This window comes from Cebidichthys violaceus, unplaced genomic scaffold, assembly GCF_023349555.1.
Source record: "Cebidichthys violaceus isolate CVI_PGR_0920_01 unplaced genomic scaffold, fCebVio1.0.p SCAF_7, whole genome shotgun sequence".
In the NCBI taxonomy this organism is placed as follows: domain Eukaryota; kingdom Metazoa; phylum Chordata; class Actinopteri; order Perciformes; family Stichaeidae; genus Cebidichthys; species Cebidichthys violaceus.
In genome coordinates, this window is record NW_027176927.1 from 16,987,713 (window position 1) to 17,011,461 (window position 23,749).

Consider the following 23,749-nt stretch of genomic DNA (forward strand, 5'->3'; position numbering starts at 1 on the left):
ACACACACACACACACACACACACACTAGATCAGACAGAGGATGACGGGTAAGTATTACGATGTTTCTGCTCCCTCAGCACAAATGTCTCTGGAAAATTCAAGTGGGTGTTCCATGTTGGGGGGGTAGTTATGAAATCAAGATTACAAAATATAATTTACACAGCTCAAGTGTTTACACTGTAAGTGCATGGCAGAATGCAGACCACAGTACGACTTGAGTTGGGGAAATTTTCATGAAACAATAGTGGAGCTGAAAGGGATTCCACCGAGATACGGGATCACATCATAATTTGGAAAAGCACTTGGCAAAGCGACCGGGCCAAACAGCGCAGCCCTGGTTTGGTGTCGGTCGACAGATCAGGTAGTGCAAACAGAACGACAGTAATCCCGGCCAACACCTCGCTCCCAGAATGACCGGGACGATGGGTTGATCGAGTCCGAAGCTGCAATCTACCAGGAGGTCAAAGGTTACGGCAGGACTGAGACGAATCAACAGAGGGAGAGAGCGGGTGTTGAGGGAAAAGAAAAAAAAAGACATCGTCTGAGTTCACTGCAATGCAGATAAACAGAGACAAAGATGCCGGAGGGGGGAAGTGAAAGACGAAGACGGGGGAGAGCGATACGAAGATATTGCGAGAGAGCGTGAGAAAGGAATACAGGACTACTACTCACGGATACAGCTAGGCTGGATGCCGGTCCAGGTGAGATCTGGCAAGCAGAGGCGGGTGGTGGAGCCCTGCAGTAGGTGTCCCTGCTGGCACTGGAAGTCGACTCTGCTGCCCACCTGGCCACAAACAGACAGCACACAAAGTGGAGAGAGTCAATACGCTGATGCAAATGCCAATAGGCTCCAAGCATCAAATCTAAAGAGCTTGGAAAAATACTGCACACTAAAGTTTTTTTTCTTCCTCTTTTTTAATGATTATCTGTAGTGTGTGGAGGCAGATGGAGAGGATTCCTAGAGGCGATGGCCCATGTTTGTGTTCACAACTGACGCACAGACGTTAGAAAGTGATGGAAAGAATATAGAGACACAAACTGTTTTCTGTTATCTTTCGCTGTTTGTTCTGCATTCAAACAGTGACAAAGGACACTGACACACTTCAGACGGCATGTGTGCTGTAAGACAATCTTAGGCAACACTAATCTTTGTTTTCCGCTATCTTAATAAATGACTTTTACGTTGGGCCATCAAAGCCAGTGGACTGTTTAAAGACGGCAGCTACACAGGGCTTTCTCATTCGGGGGTGTCAAGATATTGGTAATGTTGTTCTGTAATGCAGAAAAATGCAAGAGTACATCCATTACAGGCAGTGATCCAAATAATAAGCTGCTTCTGCTTTCATTTGGGACAAATTTCATATACATTTTTTTCGGTGAAGGTTGTGGAGAAATAGTTTGCACTTAACTTGTAAGTGACACTCTAAGAGCAACAGGGAGGAAATAAAATGAAAATACACGCATCTCAAGGGAGCTACTGTGCACACACCAATGGTCATGATGTTGTTGTGTTTTTTTTACTACGATGCATTTTAGCATTTCTCGTTCTACACCGACGGTCAAACTGCATGAGGAGCACGTTATTACAGACCCAGGCCTGTACGCACTCTCAGCGGCAGAGAGAAATCCAGTGGGGGCTTGTTTCGTCAGAGCATCCACCAGGGATGGAGACACGCATCACCGCTTCATCCTTGCACCCACATAACATCATCCAAAAGGAATAAATGATGATTCGACACGGAAGATCCATTTAAAAAGAGGACCGAGTGCAGGTAGCAGAGTGGAGCTGCAGGCTTTGGATGCTTCTCGTTCATCGACCTCAACGAGGCTGCTTCAAATAGTGATCACATGGAGATCTGTTGTCAAGCTGAATGAAACAAAGTGTGCGGTAGACTCTTGTTGTGCTAGTTGAACACACGCCTGTTCTATGAACGTGCCTCCATCTGGAAATGCCATTGTTCTGGTCCTGTTCGAAACACATTATTCTGACAGAAAATCAGCTCAGAGTTAAAGCGCATGAATTCAGAAGATGCATGCGTTGCAGGTTCAGCTCATTTTTACCTTAAAGCCTGTTGTGTAATTCATGAAGCCATGCTCGGGTGTCCCTGGATTCTCACAGGTGGTCCTCGTGGGCTCTGGAACAAGAAATCATTGTCATGATGAGCCGGGGAATTGCCGGAGAGAGAGAGAGAGAAAAAAAAAAGAGAGAATATGACAGAGGGGCAATCACTGATAATGACGAAGCAATTTCTCTCTGGTGTAGCGCGCACCAGAGGACAATTACTGAAGTGGCGTGGTAACATGAGCAGAATTACCCTGCCATCTTTAGGCTCTCACACTATGAATTCTCCGGCTTTTACATGTCTCAGGAATACAAACTTCTGAGACTTATAATCATTGGGGAGACAAGATTCAAATTAAGACACATTCCATTTGGGAAAGCGTTTCTTCAGCACTTAATATATCAAGCAACACCGGGGTGCAAATATAAAAAATCACCCCTGAGGTAACAATATATATAATGCAATTCATTCTCGTGATTAAGTTTTACACCGGTGCCAGATGGCAACGCGCTGATTCTAATCCACCTTCCACTGCGTTTGATATTTATTGTTCGTCGCTTCAACAGAACCAGCAGAGAACGATTATTTGGAACGGTAATTCTTACGTATGTATGTTTGTTATTTCACTGTACATATGTATATGCTCATATCTTAGTTGTAGTAAAAACTAATTCTGGCGCAACAGAATTTAGCGATCAACAATGTAAATGAACGGCAAATCAGAACAACACTACGTTTTGAAACAGTTATTTTGTGGATTAGCTGAATGAAAATGCAGGCTAATAATTCAGTACCGATACATCGTGGCTGGGATCCGCTCCAGGCGCCGTCCTCCTGGCACATGCGTGTTGTCGATCCCACCAGCACATAGGGGGCGCTGCAGCTAAACGTCACCTCAGACTTGAAGATGAAACTGCGCCCTTCCCTCCGTCCTCTGGCAGGCATACCAGGGTCTCCACAGAACTTGGCTGCGGAAGCAGAAATGTGGAATATTGCTGATGCGATAACATGAGGGCCAACAAATCCAACACAGATTGCATTTCCCTGCAAGTGTTCATCCAACAGTGGACCCGCGCTGCACTGTCGCACCTTCCCTCTGGTTCATGTCAACGCTGACGACCTGTTCCTCTTCACGACGCAAACGTCCATCTCTCTCTGACCTGATTACACACGAGGAATACTGCAGCAGATAGTCAGTTGAATGAAGCATCGGGTCGACTATTCAGCATCTAATTCAGATACAATAAGCGGTGTGGGCTGCTGCTGCTGCTGCGCCCACAAGATCAGACCGTGATGAGAAAGGCCTTCAGTGGTTCTTTGCTGTTTTCAATGGTCTTTTTTTTTAAGACCTGATTTATTCGAGTAGCTGACTGTAAAAAATATTGTCTTTCTATATGATTTGGAAAGTCTTCACGGACTGAATTATTCAAATCGCGTTGACATGACGATTGTAAGAGAAATTCCTCCGGCCATATTCTTATTGCACGTGGGCAGATGCATTGACATCTCTGTCTCGGGATGAATCGCTCCGTCTCAGCATTTTGTTTGGTTTCAGACAGTCAAACCTTTCTGTCGAGTGGCTGCAGTAGGTGTGCGAGTATTCCTCTTGGCGGCAAAGGGGGAGCGAAGGAGGTCATGGCACTCAATTTTAGATCAAAATAATTAGCATGTGAAATATTAATTTCTCTGACAGGGCCCTGAGGTTAACACAACTAGAGCCATCTGCTGCCGCCGTTGCTCCCCAAGCCTCTGGTATGCTATCGCCTTCATAATGGGACTCTCGCCACAGCCTCAGCAGACGAAGCCCGTTGGATTATCACTGCCGCTCCTTCAATTTATTGCTTATAGACATCTAATGAAATTGACTGGAATAATGTAGGCTGGGTGGCTTTGATGGGGATGTACGTCAGCCATTTTAATGTCCGTCTTTTCTATCCATATTTACCTATATAAACATATATAAACATCAATCAGCTGATCGTTAAGTCACTTGTTAGCTGTAGGAGGATAAAGAAAGGCTCAGTGTGTGAGGGAGCAGAGGACGAGAGTCCCGGCATTCAGTCTCACAGCCACAGCGCTGTGGGATCAAGCCAATAATAAGGCAGACTGCTTCTCCAGACCCGACATGTGCCGCCGCCGCAGCCGCCGCGTGGAGGTCTGCAGACAGAGATAAGTTCTCGTTCACTCTCTTTCTAGAAGTCCATAGCCAACGGGGGGCTTCCCACAGCCAATCCCTGACATAATAGATATCTAGTAAAAAAAGAGGAGATTAGAATCCAGCCCATGCAGGAACGGCTGAATAAAACCATTACTGCAAATACTGTTATCTCGGAAACTAATCCTTGTAGTCAGAGACACATCTTCTCCTAAAAAACACGTTTGCCTACACTGCAGGTCCCGTCTGGAAACAACGTACTGCGAGTCCCACCCACTGCCCAACAGTTAGTTTGACCGGGTTTGATACGTCGACAAATAAAGATGCAGTTGTCTGCCTGGATCTGAAACGATAAATGTCACCGTTACAAGCAACACTGTAAGACTGCAGGTTTTTCTTTTTTGGGAGGGTTGACAATACAGGCCAAACAGGTGACATGCACATCAGTCATAAGCTTCAAGCTGCAGGGAAATAATGTGCTGTTTTATGGATGTATAAGAGAAATGGCCGCGGGCCAAACCAAGCTCAGCATATTTAATGTGCCTGTGTGTGTGTGTGTGTGTGTGTGTGTGTGTGTGTGTGTGTGTGTGGAGGAGTGAGTCTCTCTCCCTCTATCTATCTCTCAGCTTCTCCCGTTCCTTGATGAATTATCAATGCTTTGAAGTAATCAGTATGCAGAGGCCAGATTCAAAGTTGGGATCACAGTCTCATCCCTGCAGACACATGAACTAGCATTCTGAGACACTGGATTTTGCCGCTTGCTCTCCATTTCCCCACGCGTTGCGATGGGGAACATGAATATGCATCTTAACCCCGTTTGGCTGCAAGTGCCAACAGACGTACCGATCTTTAGAAATGCACAGATTTACTCTGCAGATGCACGGCGTCTCCTGCAGTTGTGCTGAGCTGTATTTCAACTAAAAGTGCTGAGTATGAATCGCAATCATATTTCTAAAGTCTACAGCAGTGCGAGCCTCCATTATACGTCTAATAATCAGCAAGACTGTGGCTGCAAAATGATTTTGCACCAAACTAAATTTGCTGCAGATGTGTATGATTGAGCCATAAGGAATCTAATTATTCCTCCTACTCGGTTCATGATTCTGTTGGTAAATATCCTCCGTCGACAAGACAACGTGATGCACTGACTAATGCTTGGGGTGTATCTATATAGTTGCCTCTAATGCACACAGAAACAAAAACAATTACTAGCCTGTGGGCATCTACGAACGCTCCATGACAAATGTGTGTGCTTCTAAAGTAATGCAGCGCATGTACAGTAATGGTCAGTCCTGTGACTACACTTTAAACATTAACACTAATTAAGGATTTACTCCGTCAGGATTTATAGGGACCAGCACCTGAGAGCGCCGTAGATATTGCTGCGCTGACATTTTATTACATAGATAATAGCCTTTTCTACACCAAATATGATCAGCACTTTCTTCCCCGTTGTCCCCGGTTTCCAGACTCATTTATTCGCCTTAGTAACCCTCGGTGATTTATCACAGACTTGCTTGGACTACCCTAGCAGGAGGCTAGCTATAACAACATGTTTAGGAGAGCCAAGTTCTTTACAGTAGCTGGTTATTGATCACACCGAATGATATTTATAGTGCACGGCTCTCAATTTGGGTCAATTTTGCGCAAGCGTCGGAACCTGCGTCGCAGGTCGTAAGTAATGGAGCTATTAAATGTAATTACTACATCAAAAACAATTCTGGACTGGGACACAATGAACAACAGCATTACACCACGGAACATAAAGGTTACTCGCTCACGGAGCTTGTTTTTGGGGGGTGCCGATGTGGAAAAAGGAGCGGAGCTCGTTGAGGGATGGCTCTGCTCATCGGGACTGCGGTAGACGGTAAGCAGACATGGTACATTCACCAAGTGGAACCGGATCCATTTTAGGTCCAGTTGACATTTTTTGTACCCATCATAACAACTCGGGACCAGAACACAGATAGACCACTGCACTTCAATAAACGAGGCGGTTGATCACTTAGTGGTGCTGAAGCACATATCTGGTCATGACAGACACACTCATTACAGATCCTTTACAGTTAAGCAGGCTGTAAATCAGACAGCAGTGTTGCACAGTGACTCACAGGAATTACAATAAACGACAGCGACGCGGCCATTTGGAAGAGCAAATGGCCGCGTGAGGTGCTGTGCTTCGTAGCTGCGCCGTCACAAACACCAGCAGTCTGTCAGCTGGATCTCAGGCGCTAAATACTTTAATAGGACCGTGTTCGCCCGACTGAACACGGCCACCGGAATGCTGTCATGAGCATCAATTACAAAAGAACACAGAAGTGAAAGTAGTTCTTTTTCAACAGGCTCAGGGCTCTCAGACTGGGTTTTGTGTTACTAAAACACCAACCATTTAACTTCTCCCCAATTCACGAGCTCTTAACCTAAACGTCTGCAGAATTATGTTAAGCAGCAATGTGACAGCAGAGATTCCCTACAATAGAAGGCTGCAATAATCAATCAATGTGATGCAAAATGCAGTGCTTCAGAAGAGGCCTGACTGGAGATGTTTCCAGAGCAGCACAGCTGTCAGTGCGGAGCATGAATATTTCTTTTGTGGCATTTGCGTCACCTAATCCAGCTACATTCAGAGAAAAACACATGCAAGCACTTCACCCTTCATGACATTTGATTTCTGTATGATTGATATGATGCAGGAATTATTGTGATGACAGAGTGATGCTCTTGATATGCATTCCAGGGGTTATTATTATGCTTGCACAGATGATTGATGGCCTTACAGTAGTAAAGAGATTCAGACCCCCCCCCCCCCCTTCCACTCAGATCATCATCTTCATCGTCAACATTATAGCTCGACATCAGGGCTGGAGGATAATTCACTTTTCATTTGATCAAAATGTAAATTGGAGTTTCCATGTTTATGTAAGAATGATGAAATATGAATTTACCTTCATGAACAGGGAGGATGCAACGTCCTTCTCATGCTTGCCATTGTTTTGTATTTAACTCCTGCTGCCATGAAGGTGCTTTTAGGATGAGGTGTAACAGTTTTATTATATCTGTATAGTAATTCAGCTCTTTCATCTTGGCCCTGGTGTTAAGTCCCATGACTTATTCATGACTTTCATTAATTTCATTAACTTGAGATAACCTCTAAAGGGGAGAGCAGCAAAGTGGTAGAATGGGCTTAATACTAATGTACTGAATGTATGAGGAATTAAATAACATGCAGGTATATATACGTACCTACTAGGAGATACACTTGAGAAATAACCTGTTGTTGTTTTCTTCCCCAAATACATGGATTACATGTTTGGACTTTCTTTCACTGGATCACTGGACCTCTCAGTATTCCGTGTTTTCACATGCATAAGAAAACTTCCTCTATGACCTCTATGATTATCATAATTGAGAGAGTAGAGAATGGTGACTCACGCAAGCACTGAGGCAGGTCTCCGCTCCACGTCCCATTCCCTGCGCAGGTGAGCACAGCCGGGAAGGAGAGCTCGTAGCCAGGGAGGCAGCTGTAGCTCACGCCGGTCCCCCATTCCAGGACCGAGCCCTCCAGGAGGCCGTTGGGTATGGGTCGGGGTGTAGGACACGTCACCACTGTGGGAGCAGTGAGGGTACGGTCAGTCAAGAGCAGCTTATTGGAGCGCAAAAGGTCCAAGTTAAAGAAGGAACTGGAATTCATCAAAAATGGATGAGGGAGAAACCAGATGTAGCAAAAGTCATATATTTTAAAATATAGAATAAATATTGAAATTATTACAATAATACAAAGAAACAGAGCGACAGCCCACAGACCTTTCTAATATTAAATGTTAAGACATAATTGCTTCATGATGCAAACATGAAGGAGTTGGAGTGGAGGGTACAAGTTAAATCCTGAGCAGTTTTGGGGTGCTGTGCATAAACTGTGTACCGCGTAAGGCTCTCTTTAACAGTCACACCAACAACATTTGCTGTGGTCACTTGACAATCAAGACAAGTTTAATCAAGAACACTGTTGAAAATATCTAGTTTCACAGTCCTGGACATAAGGATGAAGAGTAGCAGAACACATCCTTAAACTAGAATGTATCGCCTTGTGGTTCTATGCCTCCACCAACCAGTCATGCTTCAGTTTACATCCACTGCTGTCCAAAATTAACTTATAAACAATACAAGGGGGTCACAATGAGAGGTCACAGTGACCATTGACCACCACAATCTAAATGTTGAATGGACTTAGTTATATAGTGCCTTTATAGTCTTTAAATCAGTCAAAGCACTGTAAACTACATGTCAACATTCATCCATTCACACACACTTCATACACCGATGGCAGAGACAATGCAAGGTGCCATCTGCCCATCAGAACCTTGACTAAACTAATCGTTCACACACACACACACACACACACACACACACACACACACACACACACACACACACTTCGGGGTTAAGTATCTTGCCAAAGGAGCCTCGATCGAACCACCAACCTGCCGACCCGCTCTACTTCTAAGCCACAGCCGACCCCAAAATCTCAAGGCTCGAGAAGCTACGTCAGGAGCTACGTCAGGACGGACAACCCAAAAACATAATGCTTCAGGCCACGGCCGTCGCCGGGAACAGAGCCATAAAAATACCGGTGCATTTGAATCCAAACTACAGCTATGTGGTGTAGCTCGAGGATAACAGACAACGTTAAATGTTGGAGATAATTACAAGGATTCATGTGGATTAACAGGGATAAATTCACATCCTTGGTTTCTCCGTTTCTAATCTAAATTTGAATAAATGGAGGCGGTGATTATCGTGAGAGGGTCAGTGGTGTTAAAATGTGTTAAACATTGTAATGAACTTGTTACAGGTTCTATCTTCCCATTTAAATCCAGAATGATAAAATGCACAGAAGGCCTAACCACGGCTTCCTTTAACAGGACTGAAGTTCTTCAAGTAGGATACAAATAAACACGGTTTGTCAAATACACAGGCAACAAATTTACAATTCTACATGATGTGGATTATGACTGAAGGAAACAGAGAACTGATCCGTGTTTTCACTGGGTGGGATTGTTCTGCCGGTTCTGTTTGGGGTATACTAAAATATTTGTAAGAAATAAGGGGACATCTTGTGGCTGTGTAAGACATAAACCTTCTGTTCAACAAATGTAATAAATGAATGCATAATAAAGCTCGGAGTTTGTTCTGACACACTTGGAGATGAACCCGTGGGGATGCAGATGGGATATGGGTTTTAGGGATGTGAATAAATTATAGCACTTGTTTTAAACCATTACTACCCTCCCTATACACCCATCGTTTCCCCAATTCTCTTTTTCTTTTCCACGTTCTCACGCATGCCGAAACACTCAAACAAAGATCTGAGATTTGGAGCCGGGCTATAGCCAAGATCAGACGTTTAGTTTACAGATCCACTTACTTAGACCGTCATGTTGACGCCTCGGCTCTGAAGTTAAAGTTCAGCATTTTGGTAGAACGACATTTTCATTTACCAAGTACATCATGACGTAGAAATACTGACGCAGCAATGTGAAGGCAGAGCGATGGACCGAGTGTCTCAATATTAGGTATGAAGCACAATGAACAGAGTATTGCATGGTGGCTTCCTTTCATACGCACTAGATCCCAGCTGTAGTTATTTTATTTACAGATTTCACCCGTTTAAAGCTAGCTTTCACACCACATGGTGGTTTCTTATGATAGCATTGATAGAGGTTAGCCACACGACGGACAACTTTCCTGCCTCCTCAACTTTTTCGACACAAACAACTTACAGTAAATGTGGAGCAAGCCACTGTGGGATATTCACACCTTCTCTCCAAGGTGGAACCATCTTTTGTTCTCGGTTGGCAGCGGATCCAAAAAGATTTCCATATGGACGCGTTGCAGCAGTGTACGGTACATGTGCTCTAGACGTACGCTATATTTGGAAAGATATTCAGGCTGAATCCTGAATAAAACCACACCCGTGTTGCAATCTGTTTTTTAATGTTTTGTTTGGTAAAGTCATTTTCATTTTGAAGGAACAAGTTCACTTGGAATCGTTTCTCTTTGATGTTAATGAATTAGTAAAGTGAGTCTTTCCATGCTGTTGCTCTGGAGCCCTAGAATAAAAAGGCACTTCATTCTGAGACGCCTCTCTAAAACGCCCGGCTGGATGTGGAGAACGCGTGAACACACGTGTGCGAGTCGGCAAATTAGGCTGATTAGAGGGGTAGGCCCGCTAATCCCATAAGCCGTGCATCAGAAATTACTTTTATTTTTTCATTTATTTAAAGTACAAAAAAAAGGCAAGGCATGGGTGGCAGGCAGAGCTGAATGGGGAGTGGAGAGTGTCCCCATTTTCCTAAGTAGTTCTAAGCAGCATTAGTGCCTCTTAGCTGAACACGCCAAACCTGGGATTCAAACTGAATCCTTGCCGGGCGAAGCTTAGGATGTGTCATCGGCAGTGTGTTTGTGCACACCACTGACACACACACACACACACATCATGTTTAAAATGATGCACAGAGCCGACACACGTAGAAACTCTTTGTCTCTTTCAGTAGCAAAAGAGTAGGCCCCCCCCCCCCCCCCCCAATCGCTCTTTGCCCCTCCCTCCCTGGAATATCGGCTCCTATCCTCGCGGCACATCATTCAAATCTGTGACAGGATGACAGATGCCCCGCAACACGACAATTCCAAACAGCTCGCCCCGCCTGAACCGCTGCACCTTCAACTTGAACCCAATCATGCAAAAGAGAAAAAAGGCAACCCATCCTATTGGAAGAGGCATTGTTTTCAGTTGCAGAAGCAAAAAGAGAAAATAGAAAAGGACTGAGAGAATATCTAAGACCTCTCTCAGCGTAGGCTGTCAGCGAGAGATGATAAAAAAAGCCGTGATTACCAGCAAGCTGTTGTATCGCTTGTCCTAGATAGTCTTAGAAAGAGACCAAAGGAGATGAAGTGAGCAATGGAGAGGAGGAAAAAAAAGAAAGCCCAACACATCTGAACTGCTTCTTAACACCCCGTACACACAGAAATTAATATAGCGCATACACTTAGTAATCAAAATCCTTTCTGTTGCCTTTCTTTTATTCATTTACCCCACGGGAGAAATAAGTACAATTGGAGAAGCGAGAGCAGCGGCGAGGGCAGGAGGAGGCAGGAGGGACCCTGTGGCTCGCTGACTAATGCCTACAGGTCAGCACCAACCGACGTCTGCGCCTCCGTACGCCTGAGAGAGACACACACACACCGGTGTAATGGAATGCCGCCATGCGACCGTACGCATGCATGGTGTGAGTTTTGCGAGTGTGATGAGGATGACTCGGCTCTGGAGCTTCTCTCCTCTCCACGCCGCCCCCATCAAGCGTAGCAGTATCGGGGCTGAGTGCCTGAGCTGTTGCGGTAGCTGTCAAGGATTAGAGCTTGGAGGTTAGGAGCTTCACACACTTTTATACACCCATGCCCCCCCCCCCGTTTAAAACTGCCTTGGGTAACAGCTGTGCGACCATGGATCCATCAGCCTCAACATACCACAGAACAGGGAGCATTAATAATGTAACACACCCATGAAATAGTAGAAATCAGTGTCAGTCTGGATGTTGTGAACATCGAGGCAAGGTCCTACGGGAGCCGGAGGAGGGCAAGAAGTGTGCGGCTTAAAACCACAACTCCTCTTGAGAGCTAAGGAAAGGTGATGACACAGACTACCACCGGATAACAACGACATTCTAGACACTATATACGGTACCTATAGACAGTATATCTAGAACCAAAAACAGCCATTACATAAGAAAAAGGAACGGGCTTCATGTTTTTACAATCCCTGATCCCTCGTTCCCTTTCCTGATCCCTTACCTGTGCGTATTCCTCCCACCTGTTACGTTCGTTGGTTCATGTGCATGTCCGTCTCACACTCCTGCCTCTTAATTCTCTCGCAGTTCATTTGTCCTTTCCCATTTCTCAAGAGGCCAATTCAACACCAGCTTCCTCCTCCCTAACCGATGCATCAGCCTGGGAACAGTTCCTTAGCAACAGTAAGCCACCGTTCGCCTGCTAGGCTCTCCCCTTTCTCTGGTGGACTTTTGAACTGTTTGCTGCACAAGTTAATCCCTCCCTGCAATACTTACTTTTGGCTGTCGATGGCAGACATGCTAATCTATGCCTCCACCCGAGCATCATAAATCATAGAGTGATGTAGTGCTGATGGGTGTACAACAACCAAGTCCTCTTAGTGGACTTTTTTAACTTTGATGTTAATCAAGCCCAGAGAGCACACACGTACTTTTAGAGAGAAGAAGCCAGTGATTAACTGTTGGAGCGCAATTACAGAGATCCTTGTTGGGATAAAGAGGACTTGTTAGCCATCCATCACCGGGTGTCAGAGGAAGTTTTAGCCTTGGCTCTGTGCCATCACAGGTGCAACTCTACTGCAGAAGCAGGTGTGGGTGAAATCACCGTGTCCTGGATCAGGTGCTCCAAAAATACATGTATTAAACATTTTATCTTTTTTTTTTTTTGCCTGAAAGCTAGCTGAGAGACGCCGTCTTTTATCTGGGGGCTCGTCAAACTACAGCACTACTTTTGTAATGTACCGGACATAAAAAACAAAAAACAGATTCAAAATTGCTTGTCGTGTTTATGTGGATGTGTGCAATTCTATACTTCTGCAAATACACACGCCTGCATGTGCATCTGAGGGTGCGCGTCTGTAGTCGCTCGACCTTACGCACCGTTGGCACCGCCGTTATCGGCGCCCTGAAGTGAACGATATGACACTATCTGACCACACGGGAAGTTCTGTGTCACCTTGCTTGCTAATCTCATTAGATGTCAGGGTGTAAGCATGTACTTGGTATCGTACGTGACAGTGGGCTAGCGTGCCAAGGTTGTTACAGCACGGTCTGATGGTTATCAAGGTTGACCGTCCGCTGCGTCACGGGTACAATGCCGTGCATGTGCATTTGGGGGGGGCGGGGTGGGGTGTGTGCTTACCTTGGCATGCCGGCACGGTGCCACTCCAGGTGCCATTGTTGGTGCAGCTCCTTGTGACAGAGCGGACCGCTCCCGTCATCACGTACCCCAGCTGACACATGAACGTCACATTCTGCCCCACCGTGATGTCGTCGCCGAATCGAAGTCCGTTCGCCGGAATGCCGGGGTCGCCGCAGGCGATCACTGCAAATCGGTCGTCAAACATAAGGCAGGAGCATCAGAAATCATCCTGACTGACTGACCCACATCGCTATGCACTCTGGAGAAAGAGTGGTGAGGGTTGGTCCTCGTTGTTTTTGTTCACAGGCTATAGGACAAAAATTGTGGCTGGTGCTTAACGGTGATCCTCTCGGACACATTCTTAGCTCCAAAGTGTCGAACAGATGTGCCAAGTACAGTCACAAATGGTGCAACCCTCGACCTTTCACCAGCAGTTGTTACTTAATTGCGTGGCGCTCATCAGTAACTGAGTGTTGATTGTGTGCGTTTCTAGACAGTTGCAAATAGTGTTCAATTGTTAATGCACAGTTCGGTTGTTTTGACCTTCACTCAAACAACACTGAAATCACACCACCGTCTTCTTGAGTCGTTTCCGGCGACGGGAACGCTCAGAAGTTATGAACGTGGGAATCTTTGCCATCTCTACATTCCGTCCCAGATGACGTTATAATGACACGTGGTTACAGTGATTCACACAATAACGTTCCCAAATTAAATACCGCTCATGGACTCAGATAAGAGGCTCGCTTTAAGCTTTGTGACAATGCATCTGTTAGATGATGAAATGGGTTTTAGAAGCTCTTTGGAGGATTCCATTAACACATAAAGGAACATTTATTCAAACTTTTAAAGTCTCCAGATATGAGGAAATAATGGTTTTTCAATGGACAACAATGCATCGACATGTACAAAAAAATCCACTCGCCACTAAAAATTGGATGGAGCACAACAGCACAAACGAGTTTGTGTCGCTACATTGTGTTTGTTGAGCATGATCTCATCAAAGTAATCACAATACATCATGGTGCATAATATGCAGCATTGTCTTCTAACTAAACAATGATTTTTCAAGACTTATTATGATGTTCACAAATATTGACGTTGATGATACAGCTGCAGCCACATCAGTCTATGATCAAGCAGTGACATCATCATCACACAGCATCTGTTGTGTGGTGTATCAAAGCTATCCTAACAGCACATGTTTTATTCACATCTTCCCTTTCTAAAATGCACCTTTATGATTTTATCAGTGAGATTTTGACGGTGAACCCGGTGAATATATTGGGTCTCTTTTCATGTGCTTATTCTTGGCTTCTTCTTGTGGCGTGATTAGTCCAAAGTAAGCAGATGGCAAAGTGTTGGCCCACTACATGCTCAGGTCTCACCCTAGTGCTGCCTCTGATGTAGTTGTAAGTTGCCAGCGTCTATTTGATTGCTTTTCTTTTCTCAGCCCTTGTTTAATCTTGCAGCCCTAATTTGTGCCTACTTATTACAAAATCATTCCTGACTTGTTCACCTTAGTGTGAGATGCCAGCTTGATGCATATGGCTGTCCCCGCTAACGCCCCCTCCTTCAAATTAATTCCCGTTTGATTACGTTCAGTTGCTGCCAAGGACCTCGACACTTGGACATCTTTATCGTCGCTGGGCGAGACTCGACTTTGTATCCCGACGAGAAACACCAGAGAGCTGCTGGTCGTGAGCACGGAGTGGGATCTTCACTTTGCACCGACACACGTCTGGAGTTGAACAAATAATCTAGATGTGTATCTAGAACATTCTCAGTCTACAGCTACAGCGCTGACAGGTGAGACTGTGGAATGGATGCTTAACTGTACAGCCTCGATGTGTCTAATGGCTATTTATCGTGTTTATCTGTTCAGTAAATTCCATTCTAAACCCTCCTCACACATTCCTGCCCCTGTAACCTGTAGTCTATCAGATGTTTGATGCACAGTGACTCATGATGAAGTCCATGGTTTCTCATTTCACTTGTACATTTACAGCTGCCTGTCTACCTTTTAACGGAAAATAAAAAACGTTTGTGTAATAAATAAACTGACCTGTCAGACTGATCTAATTTCTTGGTCTTGTGGGTTTTGGGTCAGTTCACTAAATCATACAGCAACATATTGTCCCACTCAAACCTAGAGCGACATCTATCCATGCAGATAGTAATACACTGAAACGATAAACATATCCTCCAATAATACTGAGATCTAAAGAAAGAGCAAACTTCACTGTGACAAGTTAAAGTCCTGCATTGAACATGTTGCTGAAGTAGATGTTAAGTACAATTAGGAAAATTTATTTAAAGTATTAAAAGACTGTTATAGTATGTAATACACTATATAATCAGATTATTACTTATGCATTAACGCAAAGGCAGGATTTTACTGTTGAGGTGGAGCTCATTTTGAAGTAGTTTGTACGGGACTGAACTAGTGATTATCGTCATTATGGTTCAATCAGCTGTTTATTTTCTCCATAAATCACTTGATTTGTTGGTGAAAACAGTGAGCAATGCCATCACACCCAGAGTCCACAGTGTTTGTTTTGTCTCGTTAATGGTCCAAAATTCTAAATGATTAAAAATAAATTATACTTATTAAAGTAATTAAAAAGGAAAAACAGCAAATTCTGGCATTTGTGAAGCCAGGACCACCGAATGTTTCACATGAAACGATGATCAAAAGAGTTTCAGCTGCACTCATAAACAATATGTGGTATTTCATTCAAAGAACCATCATATTTTATAAGCTCTTTCTATGCAGAAATCTTAATATGTAAAGTAACAAGAGTAAAAAAAGAAAGTAATGTGATGAACACACGTGATGTACTTCATTTATAATACAGTAAAATGTGCATGTAATACATGTGTACAGTGTGTAAGTACTTAATAGAGTGTGTATGCATACTGTTGTGTAACAGGAGTGTTTTTGTTTGCCGAATAATAGTTCATTTAAACTCTGAGCCGCAAACAAACAAACACTGAAACGCATCATCTTGAAATAAGCGTGATATGTCTCTCCAAACATAAGCCAGGAGCAGCTGGCGTGGATGAAAGACAGCTGATACAGATTTCGATTGCCATCAACTAGAAACTCTTCACGTGGACGAGGAAAAGACAGACAGAAACAGTGTGTGTGTGTGTGTGTGTGTGTGTGTGTGTGTGTGTGTGTGTGTGTGTGTGTGTGTGTGTGGATAAATGTTTATGTGTGCGTGTCTATCTGTAGGAGTGGAAAACCCAGTCAGCACAATGCAGAGAAGCTGCAGGCTGTTGACTTCAACGACGCAACAGATTTTTCATTTAGTACGTTTACTCGCTCCCAGGAACACACGTTGGTGGGAGGGATCGCGTTGCAGCAGGAAATCAGAGGAGTCTGCATGCGGCGCAAGAACCTGGTCCCCATAAAACCTGCGCTCATCCCCAACTGCATCGTTCTGATGAGCCACGCCGACATACCTCAGGTCTGCCGGTGACCCGATGCAGCGTTTGCAGATCTTTAAGTTTCCTTTTCTGTCTCAAGAAAGGACAGGATGCTCAGCGTGGAATTTACTTATTTACCACTATGACTTCTGATTCTGTTTTGCTAATTTAAATGATGTTTAAGAATCAGATGGTTTTGTTATTGGTTGCATTTATATGCCCCGTGTTTTATGTCTGCTAAATGTATGCATCCATCTGCTGCATAACCACCTGCCCCACTGGGCACAAATAAAATCATTGATTGATGCGGCAGAAATCTGACTGTTCTCTTCTAATTGCCCCTATAGATGTTTTGTGACGTCTTCATTCAATACGATCCGCCCACAGCCACGACGCCGGTGTCTGCGTTTAAAGTAGGGGAGAGAGGGAAGGAATGGAAAAGAGGGAAAGAGAATACTAAAATCTAAAAAGGTAGATATGAATCCGCAGAATCCCGGCATGTTAGAAGGCAGAGAGTCGGCCTGGATAATCAGTGTTTACTGTTTACTTTATTTAGTGCTCTTTGGCTTCACGTCACAGTTCACTGAGCCCGTCTCTTTCCCACTGCACTTCCGCTAATTCGCTAATTCTTTAACATGCTCTATAAACTTCATTTATCAGACATCAAGAGTGTTGAGACATTTTTGGTTTTTAAAAGAAGAACTTCTCTCTCTCCCCTTGAGAACGTAGTGTGACTTTGATCTGGTAACCTACATGATCGATTACCCATGAACCGTGAAAATGATTGCCTCCTTAATGAAGGCACACTGGGCCAATCTTGGCATCTTGTTGCTGTTGATGGCGCGTTGATGTCCCTGAACTGACCACTAACATCCAGTGTGAAGCGATAGCATGCAGGAGGATAACAATGATAAGTTTGGTGATGAGCAGGCGGAAAAGTGGGCAAAAAGAGGCACAAAAGCCGTTCCCCCTTTCTGCACTTTTGATCATCATTATCCAATTTTCAATCTTCCTCTCCTTCTCCCTCGCTCCCTCCCTGTGTCTCTCCCTCCAGAGACTCATTTCATTCCAAAATTGAAAATTATGCCCATACCATTTATCTTTTCTTGTGATTCAATAACAAGCAAAAAGAATGAGGAAGGAGGAATATGGTGATTTTCAGAGAGAAGAACAATGTGTAATTTTGTTTGATAGTCACACTGGTGCAAATTGAATATAGATTGGCATACTTCTTAATTACTGCGAGGCTCATTTGCCGAGTACCAGACAATAAAAAAAACGTCCTGACAGTTCTGAGGCTTTGCAGGGAGAGAAGGCTCAGAGAGATTTATGCGCTATTTGAAATCTTATACTCTATTTTAGCACCGCTGTTGATCATTCAGAGCGCCTCCTTTTGGCAGACATAAGGAGCTAAATCATCTTCAGGCCTGTCTTTCTCAATTCTTTATCTGCTTTACAGTACAAAGGACATGCTTAACTTGTTCTTGACACTTATTTTGACTGACTAGGACGTGTGTAATTGGTCAGCAATGTACTGCCACGCACCAACGGGAGCGCCCAATCTTCCCCGCCCCGTCTTTCGGTATTTTTCTTCTCCATTTTAAAAATCAACGATGACTTATTCCGACTCCGCCGACGTAGGTGCGTGGTGTGACCGAGCTAAATGTAATCAACGAGTTGTGCTCCGTCTGGTGTTGCGTGCATGTGAAACTCACTTGTGCAGTTGGGAGTCATTCCAGACCACGTGCCATTAGCCAGACACTGACGCGTGGGCGAGCCGGTGAGGAAATATCCCTCCGCACAAGAATACACGATGGAGTGGGAGAAGGTTGTGCCGTCCACGCGGGAAATACGGCCGTGAGCGGGCGTGGCTGGGTTCCCACACTGCACCGCTGCAACACAGGGGAGAAAAGAGAGGAGGTGAAGGTCACAAGTGTAAAAAAAGTAATGGATTTTATATTTTCCATATCGGTGATTCACAATCCGACAGCTGGGAGTCTCCAAGGTGGCTGAAAGACGACTTCTGAAGGTCTCGAGGTGATTCAAAGGGCTGCAAAAAATACATTCCTTCCACATTGTGTCAATAGTAATATGTATTTATGAAATAATTGCAGTTTTGCTTTTGACCCGATCTAATACTTGTAGTTTCTTGGCTCAGTGCGATAAGCCCTCAGGGGGAACAATCTGAAATGGGCAGATAGAAATCGTTGTTCTGGTGTCAGAGTTTGTGCCTCACATCAGGGGAGGACAAGCTGTGAGCCAAACATGTAAAGAACCACGAATCTATGCAGCATCGCCGCTTTATCAAGAGAGGGTAATGAGCAGAGCTGGTGCTGCAGCAGTACACAAATCCCCATCACCCCCATCACCCCCATCACCGACTCTTCAGTAAATCAAGTGCAGTTTGTGTGTTTTCAAAACAAAACAAGAATAACCAATAAAATGAACAGTAAACATATACAGCAAATTCTAAATAAACAAATATATGTTCGAAAGGAGTACACTTAACAAGAATTTAGCATGTAGAATTATTTATAATATATGAAATATCACTCAATAAGCACATATTGAACCCAGACAAGAGGCTGACTTCCATGGAAAGTGTTGCTTTAGATGCACAACAGACGTTCTACACTAAGACATCCTTCACATCGGTTCCAGAATGCACCAGCAGGAATGCCTCCCTGAAGAGAAGAATGGACAGAGTTTGCTGTTTTTCTTCTGCTCCAAATCATGTCTGATTACGAGCTGATTTGCTCTCTCAATCACCTAATTGCCTGGAAAATGTGAAATAGTGATTTTTGTAGGAGGCAGACGTGTTGTAGGTGCGATGGTGATTTCTCAATTACCACACACCCCCCAAGGTGCAAATGCATCACTCAGGCACACAGCAGGTGCCATTATGCTCACATTACTGTACTGTAAATGCACACGCACACACACACACACACACACACACACACACACACACACACACACACACACACACACACACACACACACACACACACACACACACACACACACACACACACACACCCCTAGCCTCTTTGGCTCCTCTTTTTATAATTCAAGACAGACACGATGACAGACAGACAGAACAGGCCCTGATGGGATTGTGAAAATATTAAGCTGAATATCCACAGTGACCATTTTCCAGAGACTGTGAAAGGTTGTGGATAATGGATGGATGGGTTTTAACACCAGACAAGGCTTTAGATCACAGACAGACGGCACTGAAACTCATTCAGGCTCCAGTGAATCTCTGGCCCCTCCCTCCTGAGGGGGAGGGACGGCTAAAACAATCTTTAAATCAGGAGTTCAGCCTGGAGATGGAGAGATAAAAAGGTAGTGGAGGAGAGATGTGGAGCAAAGGGAGGGGAGGAGAGATAGAGAGAGAGAGAGAGAGAGAGAGAGAGAGAGAGAGAGAGAGAGAGAGTGAGAGTGAGAGTGACAGACAGAGAGAGACAGAGAGAGTGAGAGAGACAGAGAGAGGGAGAGAGAGAGACCCAGGCAATGAGATTAAGACAGAGAGGATTCAGGGGAGACGCAAGAGAAAAAGGCTGAGAGCAGGGAAAACAAAGGATAACGACAGAGACGGACAGTGAAAGAGGGAGGAAACCAGAGAGTTGGAATAAAACACAGATACACAGAGTCGTTCAGAGAGCCTATCATATTCAAAATGACACTAGCACTGTGCCAACCTGAAGGACAGTAAGCAGAAGAGAGCAGAAGCACTCAAACATTTGCTTCCATATCCGGTTGACCCCTGGGGGGTAATTTATGCAAGATGTGGAGCTGCCGTTCAGTGAACTAATATCTTCAAAATCCACAATGATTCATTTATCACAATCCAAAAAGAACTTGGCTTTAGGTGTCTGGAATTAATGAATTTTTTGGTCGCAATCTGGAAGCCAGTCACAGTCACCATGTGCTGGCAGGAAGCACCAGACTGCAGCAGAGAGATACTTATCCATCTGCTGCAGGACTGTTTGTGAGCTTTCTGCAATCATTTGTGTGCATAGGTGTGGACGCACACGAGCATCTATCTGCACACGCTCGACGCACACTCCTGCTAGCATGCTGCCCGCGTGTTGCTGGTTACAGTTTGAAAACGTTCGATACTACAGCTGATGAGAGGTTTGGTATTTTATCAATATTATATTGATATTTAAAATTGGGAGACCGGTTTTAAAAAAAGAATCATTAAAACTGGAGGGAGGCCTGAGATAACCTAACATTTGACTAAGCATAGGTTAAGTCCGTAAAACACTGGATCCACCAATCCCATAATGCAACTCTTTTACGGCGTCTGTGTGAATAAGAGTTCATGAGTAAGTATGTGTGTGTCATCTCTTTGTATGATCCCTATGCACTCCCCTCCTACTGATTCATAAGTAGCATCAACAGATGCATTTGACAGGTTTCCCTTACGTTTGCAGAACGGCTGTCTGCCCGACCAGGTCCCGTTGGGGAAGCAGATCCTCTCTGCCGACCCGTAGAGCGTGTGTCCCACGGCGCAGGTGAAGCGCACCTTGCTGCGCACTTTGAAGTTCCCCGCCTCCCTGGTGGCATGGACAGGTGTGCCGGGATCCCCACAGGTGCCTGCCGAGTCGCCTGCAACGGGAGATAACCAGACAGGGGGCGATGTAAACAAGACTCCGAGGATGCCGTTCACTTCACCTGTCTGTGTCTGTGTTTACAGATGGGCCCTTTTAAGATGGTACGGCAGTGAATTACCACACAATGTTCCTGTCGAGCAGAGGGACAATACAGAGAGGGCTTGGACTCAAACTGTACATCTTTTCAGTCCTCCATGAGGCAGCTATAAAACACACAATGCACCAATGAGCAGTTGTCAGCGCGCCAACAACCTGGAGGACCAATACCTTTCACTGCTTTGACACCAGGAGCTTTCTGTCCATAAAAACAGCAGGGCCAGCATTAAAAGGCAACCAGCTGTGGTTATGAGAAATGATGAATGCAGTTTGACCTCTGATGCCAAATGCGCTTTCATTATCCTGAATTATCCCTCCTGTCTTTCGTTCTGTGGAGCGCTATCAGTGTATTGCACCACCTATCCTGCACATCTATAAATCAACCTGTATGAGAAAAGATGCTGTGGCTCTTCTCGTGTCCTCATTAGGTTCCTCACCACCACCTCTGTCTGAGCCATAGAAAGTGAGAGAGCGATGAGAGGTATGAAGTCAGGCTGGTGCCGTGACTACGGAACATTTGATGTTGTGGTAGTCAGGACGGAGTTCTGGGGGTTTGCAGAGCGCATAACACACATGACAGTAACCATCACTTCCACCGCCGCTTCCGTTCTCACAGAAATGAAACCCAGCGGAGGCAATGAAAGAGAAAAACATGCTTGGCATCAGAAGACAGGCTATCACAGAAAGAGAGATACAAAAGGAACAGAGGAAGCCCAAGTGCAGATCGGCAGACATTCAGACAGACGAGAGAGGAAGACAGACAGGTGGATCACTGCGGTTGTCTGTACAGTTCAGTACGAGTCGTCTCTTTGTGGAGGAGCCGGGCTTTTATTGGCTGCGAGATCCTGTTCCTTGAGCTTCGCACACACCTTGTGCATCATTCCCTGTGCGTCAGCTGCGGAAATACTGGACTTGTTGACAAAGCCTCACTGGACAAACAAGCAGCTCATATGTTCTACACGCATCCCACTGCTCACACATGCACAAACTGGATTTGTCAGGTCAGGGGCTTAGAGCCGGAGATGATTAGTGTGTGTGTGTGTGTGTGTGTGTGTGTGTGTGTGTGTGTGTGTGTGGCAAGCAATGAGTGTGTGTGAAAATAAGTGTACCGTTGTCTACCTTAGTTCTGCATACGTCTGTCAGAGAGTGGACTTGTTGAATGTGTGCTTGAGTCTCCCTCTCCGTCTGTGCCTGTACTTGCATACACTCGTCTTTGCAAGTGCATGTTAAGGATGCATACTTATTTGTTGCCTGTGTTTGTGTGCATGTCCACTTGTGTGTGCACATATGTGTGTGTGTGTGTGTGTGTGTGTGTGTGTGTCTCACAGCAGCTGTCGGTACTTCATTAGACTCCTTCGGTTAGGTGAGGCAGCCCGGCTCGGCATGTACTGTGACAGCTATAATCTCTCTAATTGGGATGTTGGTGGATTTGGTTTGAATCTGAGTTAATGTCTGTTCACCAGGCTCCCTTTGTGAGGAAATAATAAGGCCTTCAACTCAGCCATGCAGCGCACAAAAGGGGAATGGCTTCGCAAGCAGTTTTAAGACTCCTCTTACTAATTAACAAAAGGAGGACAGATGAGAGGAAGGATAGAAGACGCATGGATGGATACACAGATGAGAACTGTTGCTGAGGCTGGACTTCTGAGGAATTCATAGCTCAAATGATGGTGTTGCTATTGGTGATGAACACACTCATAGAATACAAATGTTCCATTTAAATAATTTCTAGTGCTGCAGATAAAGCTGTCTATAGACTCCGCAGCAACCTTTCTGCAAATATGCTTTAAAATCCTTGCAGAGGCATCAGCAGACAGACAGAGGCTCTGAACATACACCAACACTGCTCCAGATAGGTCGTATATTTTGCTAACACCGCAGCACTAAATGCATCACCTCAGAAGGTTTTTTGCTAATGCGCCTGTGAATTTGCCGCATCGCAACTTCACACCCTGTAAGCAACAACTCAGTTAAAGCCGTGTGTTGTGGTTCCAAGCTCTCCAGCAGCTGAGACAGATGTTTACTTTCACGGATATGAATTCATCAAGCCTCTGCGCAGCGGTACAGAAAATTGAGGAACGCAATACATCGAGATTAGTTGTGAGATGTTGACACAAAAGGTGTCTTTTTTTTTTTCATTGTAAGTTGTCGATTTCATAGTTGATTAGAGGCACTGATGCAGTACAATGTGACGATGTGAGGACAATGCGTTTACACTCTACCACCGATACCCCACATCAATATTAAAGATACGTCATAGATATTATGTAGTGTCCTACAGGTCACAACACATTTGTCCTCATGTTTTTTATTGTTATTATTATATATGTACCAAATCTCCAATTTTATAGGATCCTGATTGGTTCTTGCCTCTGATTCCATTTTCAATCCACTG

The 23,749-nt window shown here is 44.7% G+C and overlaps 1 protein-coding gene across 5 annotated transcripts in view; it reads right to left on the reverse strand.

The window, feature by feature from the left end:
• LOC137891710 (CUB and sushi domain-containing protein 3-like) overlaps positions 1 to 23,749 on the reverse strand; it is a 197,386-nt gene that overhangs the window by 14,949 nt on the left and 158,688 nt on the right. For all 5 annotated transcript variants that reach the window (XM_068736465.1, XM_068736464.1, XM_068736461.1 and 2 more), the window contains 7 exons: positions 21,071 to 21,253; positions 18,352 to 18,528; positions 13,205 to 13,387; positions 7,652 to 7,825; positions 2,859 to 3,032; positions 2,063 to 2,136; positions 674 to 785 (listed from right to left, as the gene is read on the reverse strand). In XM_068736465.1, coding sequence (XP_068592566.1) covers positions 674 to 785; positions 2,063 to 2,136; positions 2,859 to 3,032; positions 7,652 to 7,825; positions 13,205 to 13,387; positions 18,352 to 18,528; positions 21,071 to 21,253 — 1,077 coding nt within the window. The remainder of the gene's footprint in view (positions 1 to 673; positions 786 to 2,062; positions 2,137 to 2,858; positions 3,033 to 7,651; positions 7,826 to 13,204; positions 13,388 to 18,351; positions 18,529 to 21,070; positions 21,254 to 23,749) is intronic.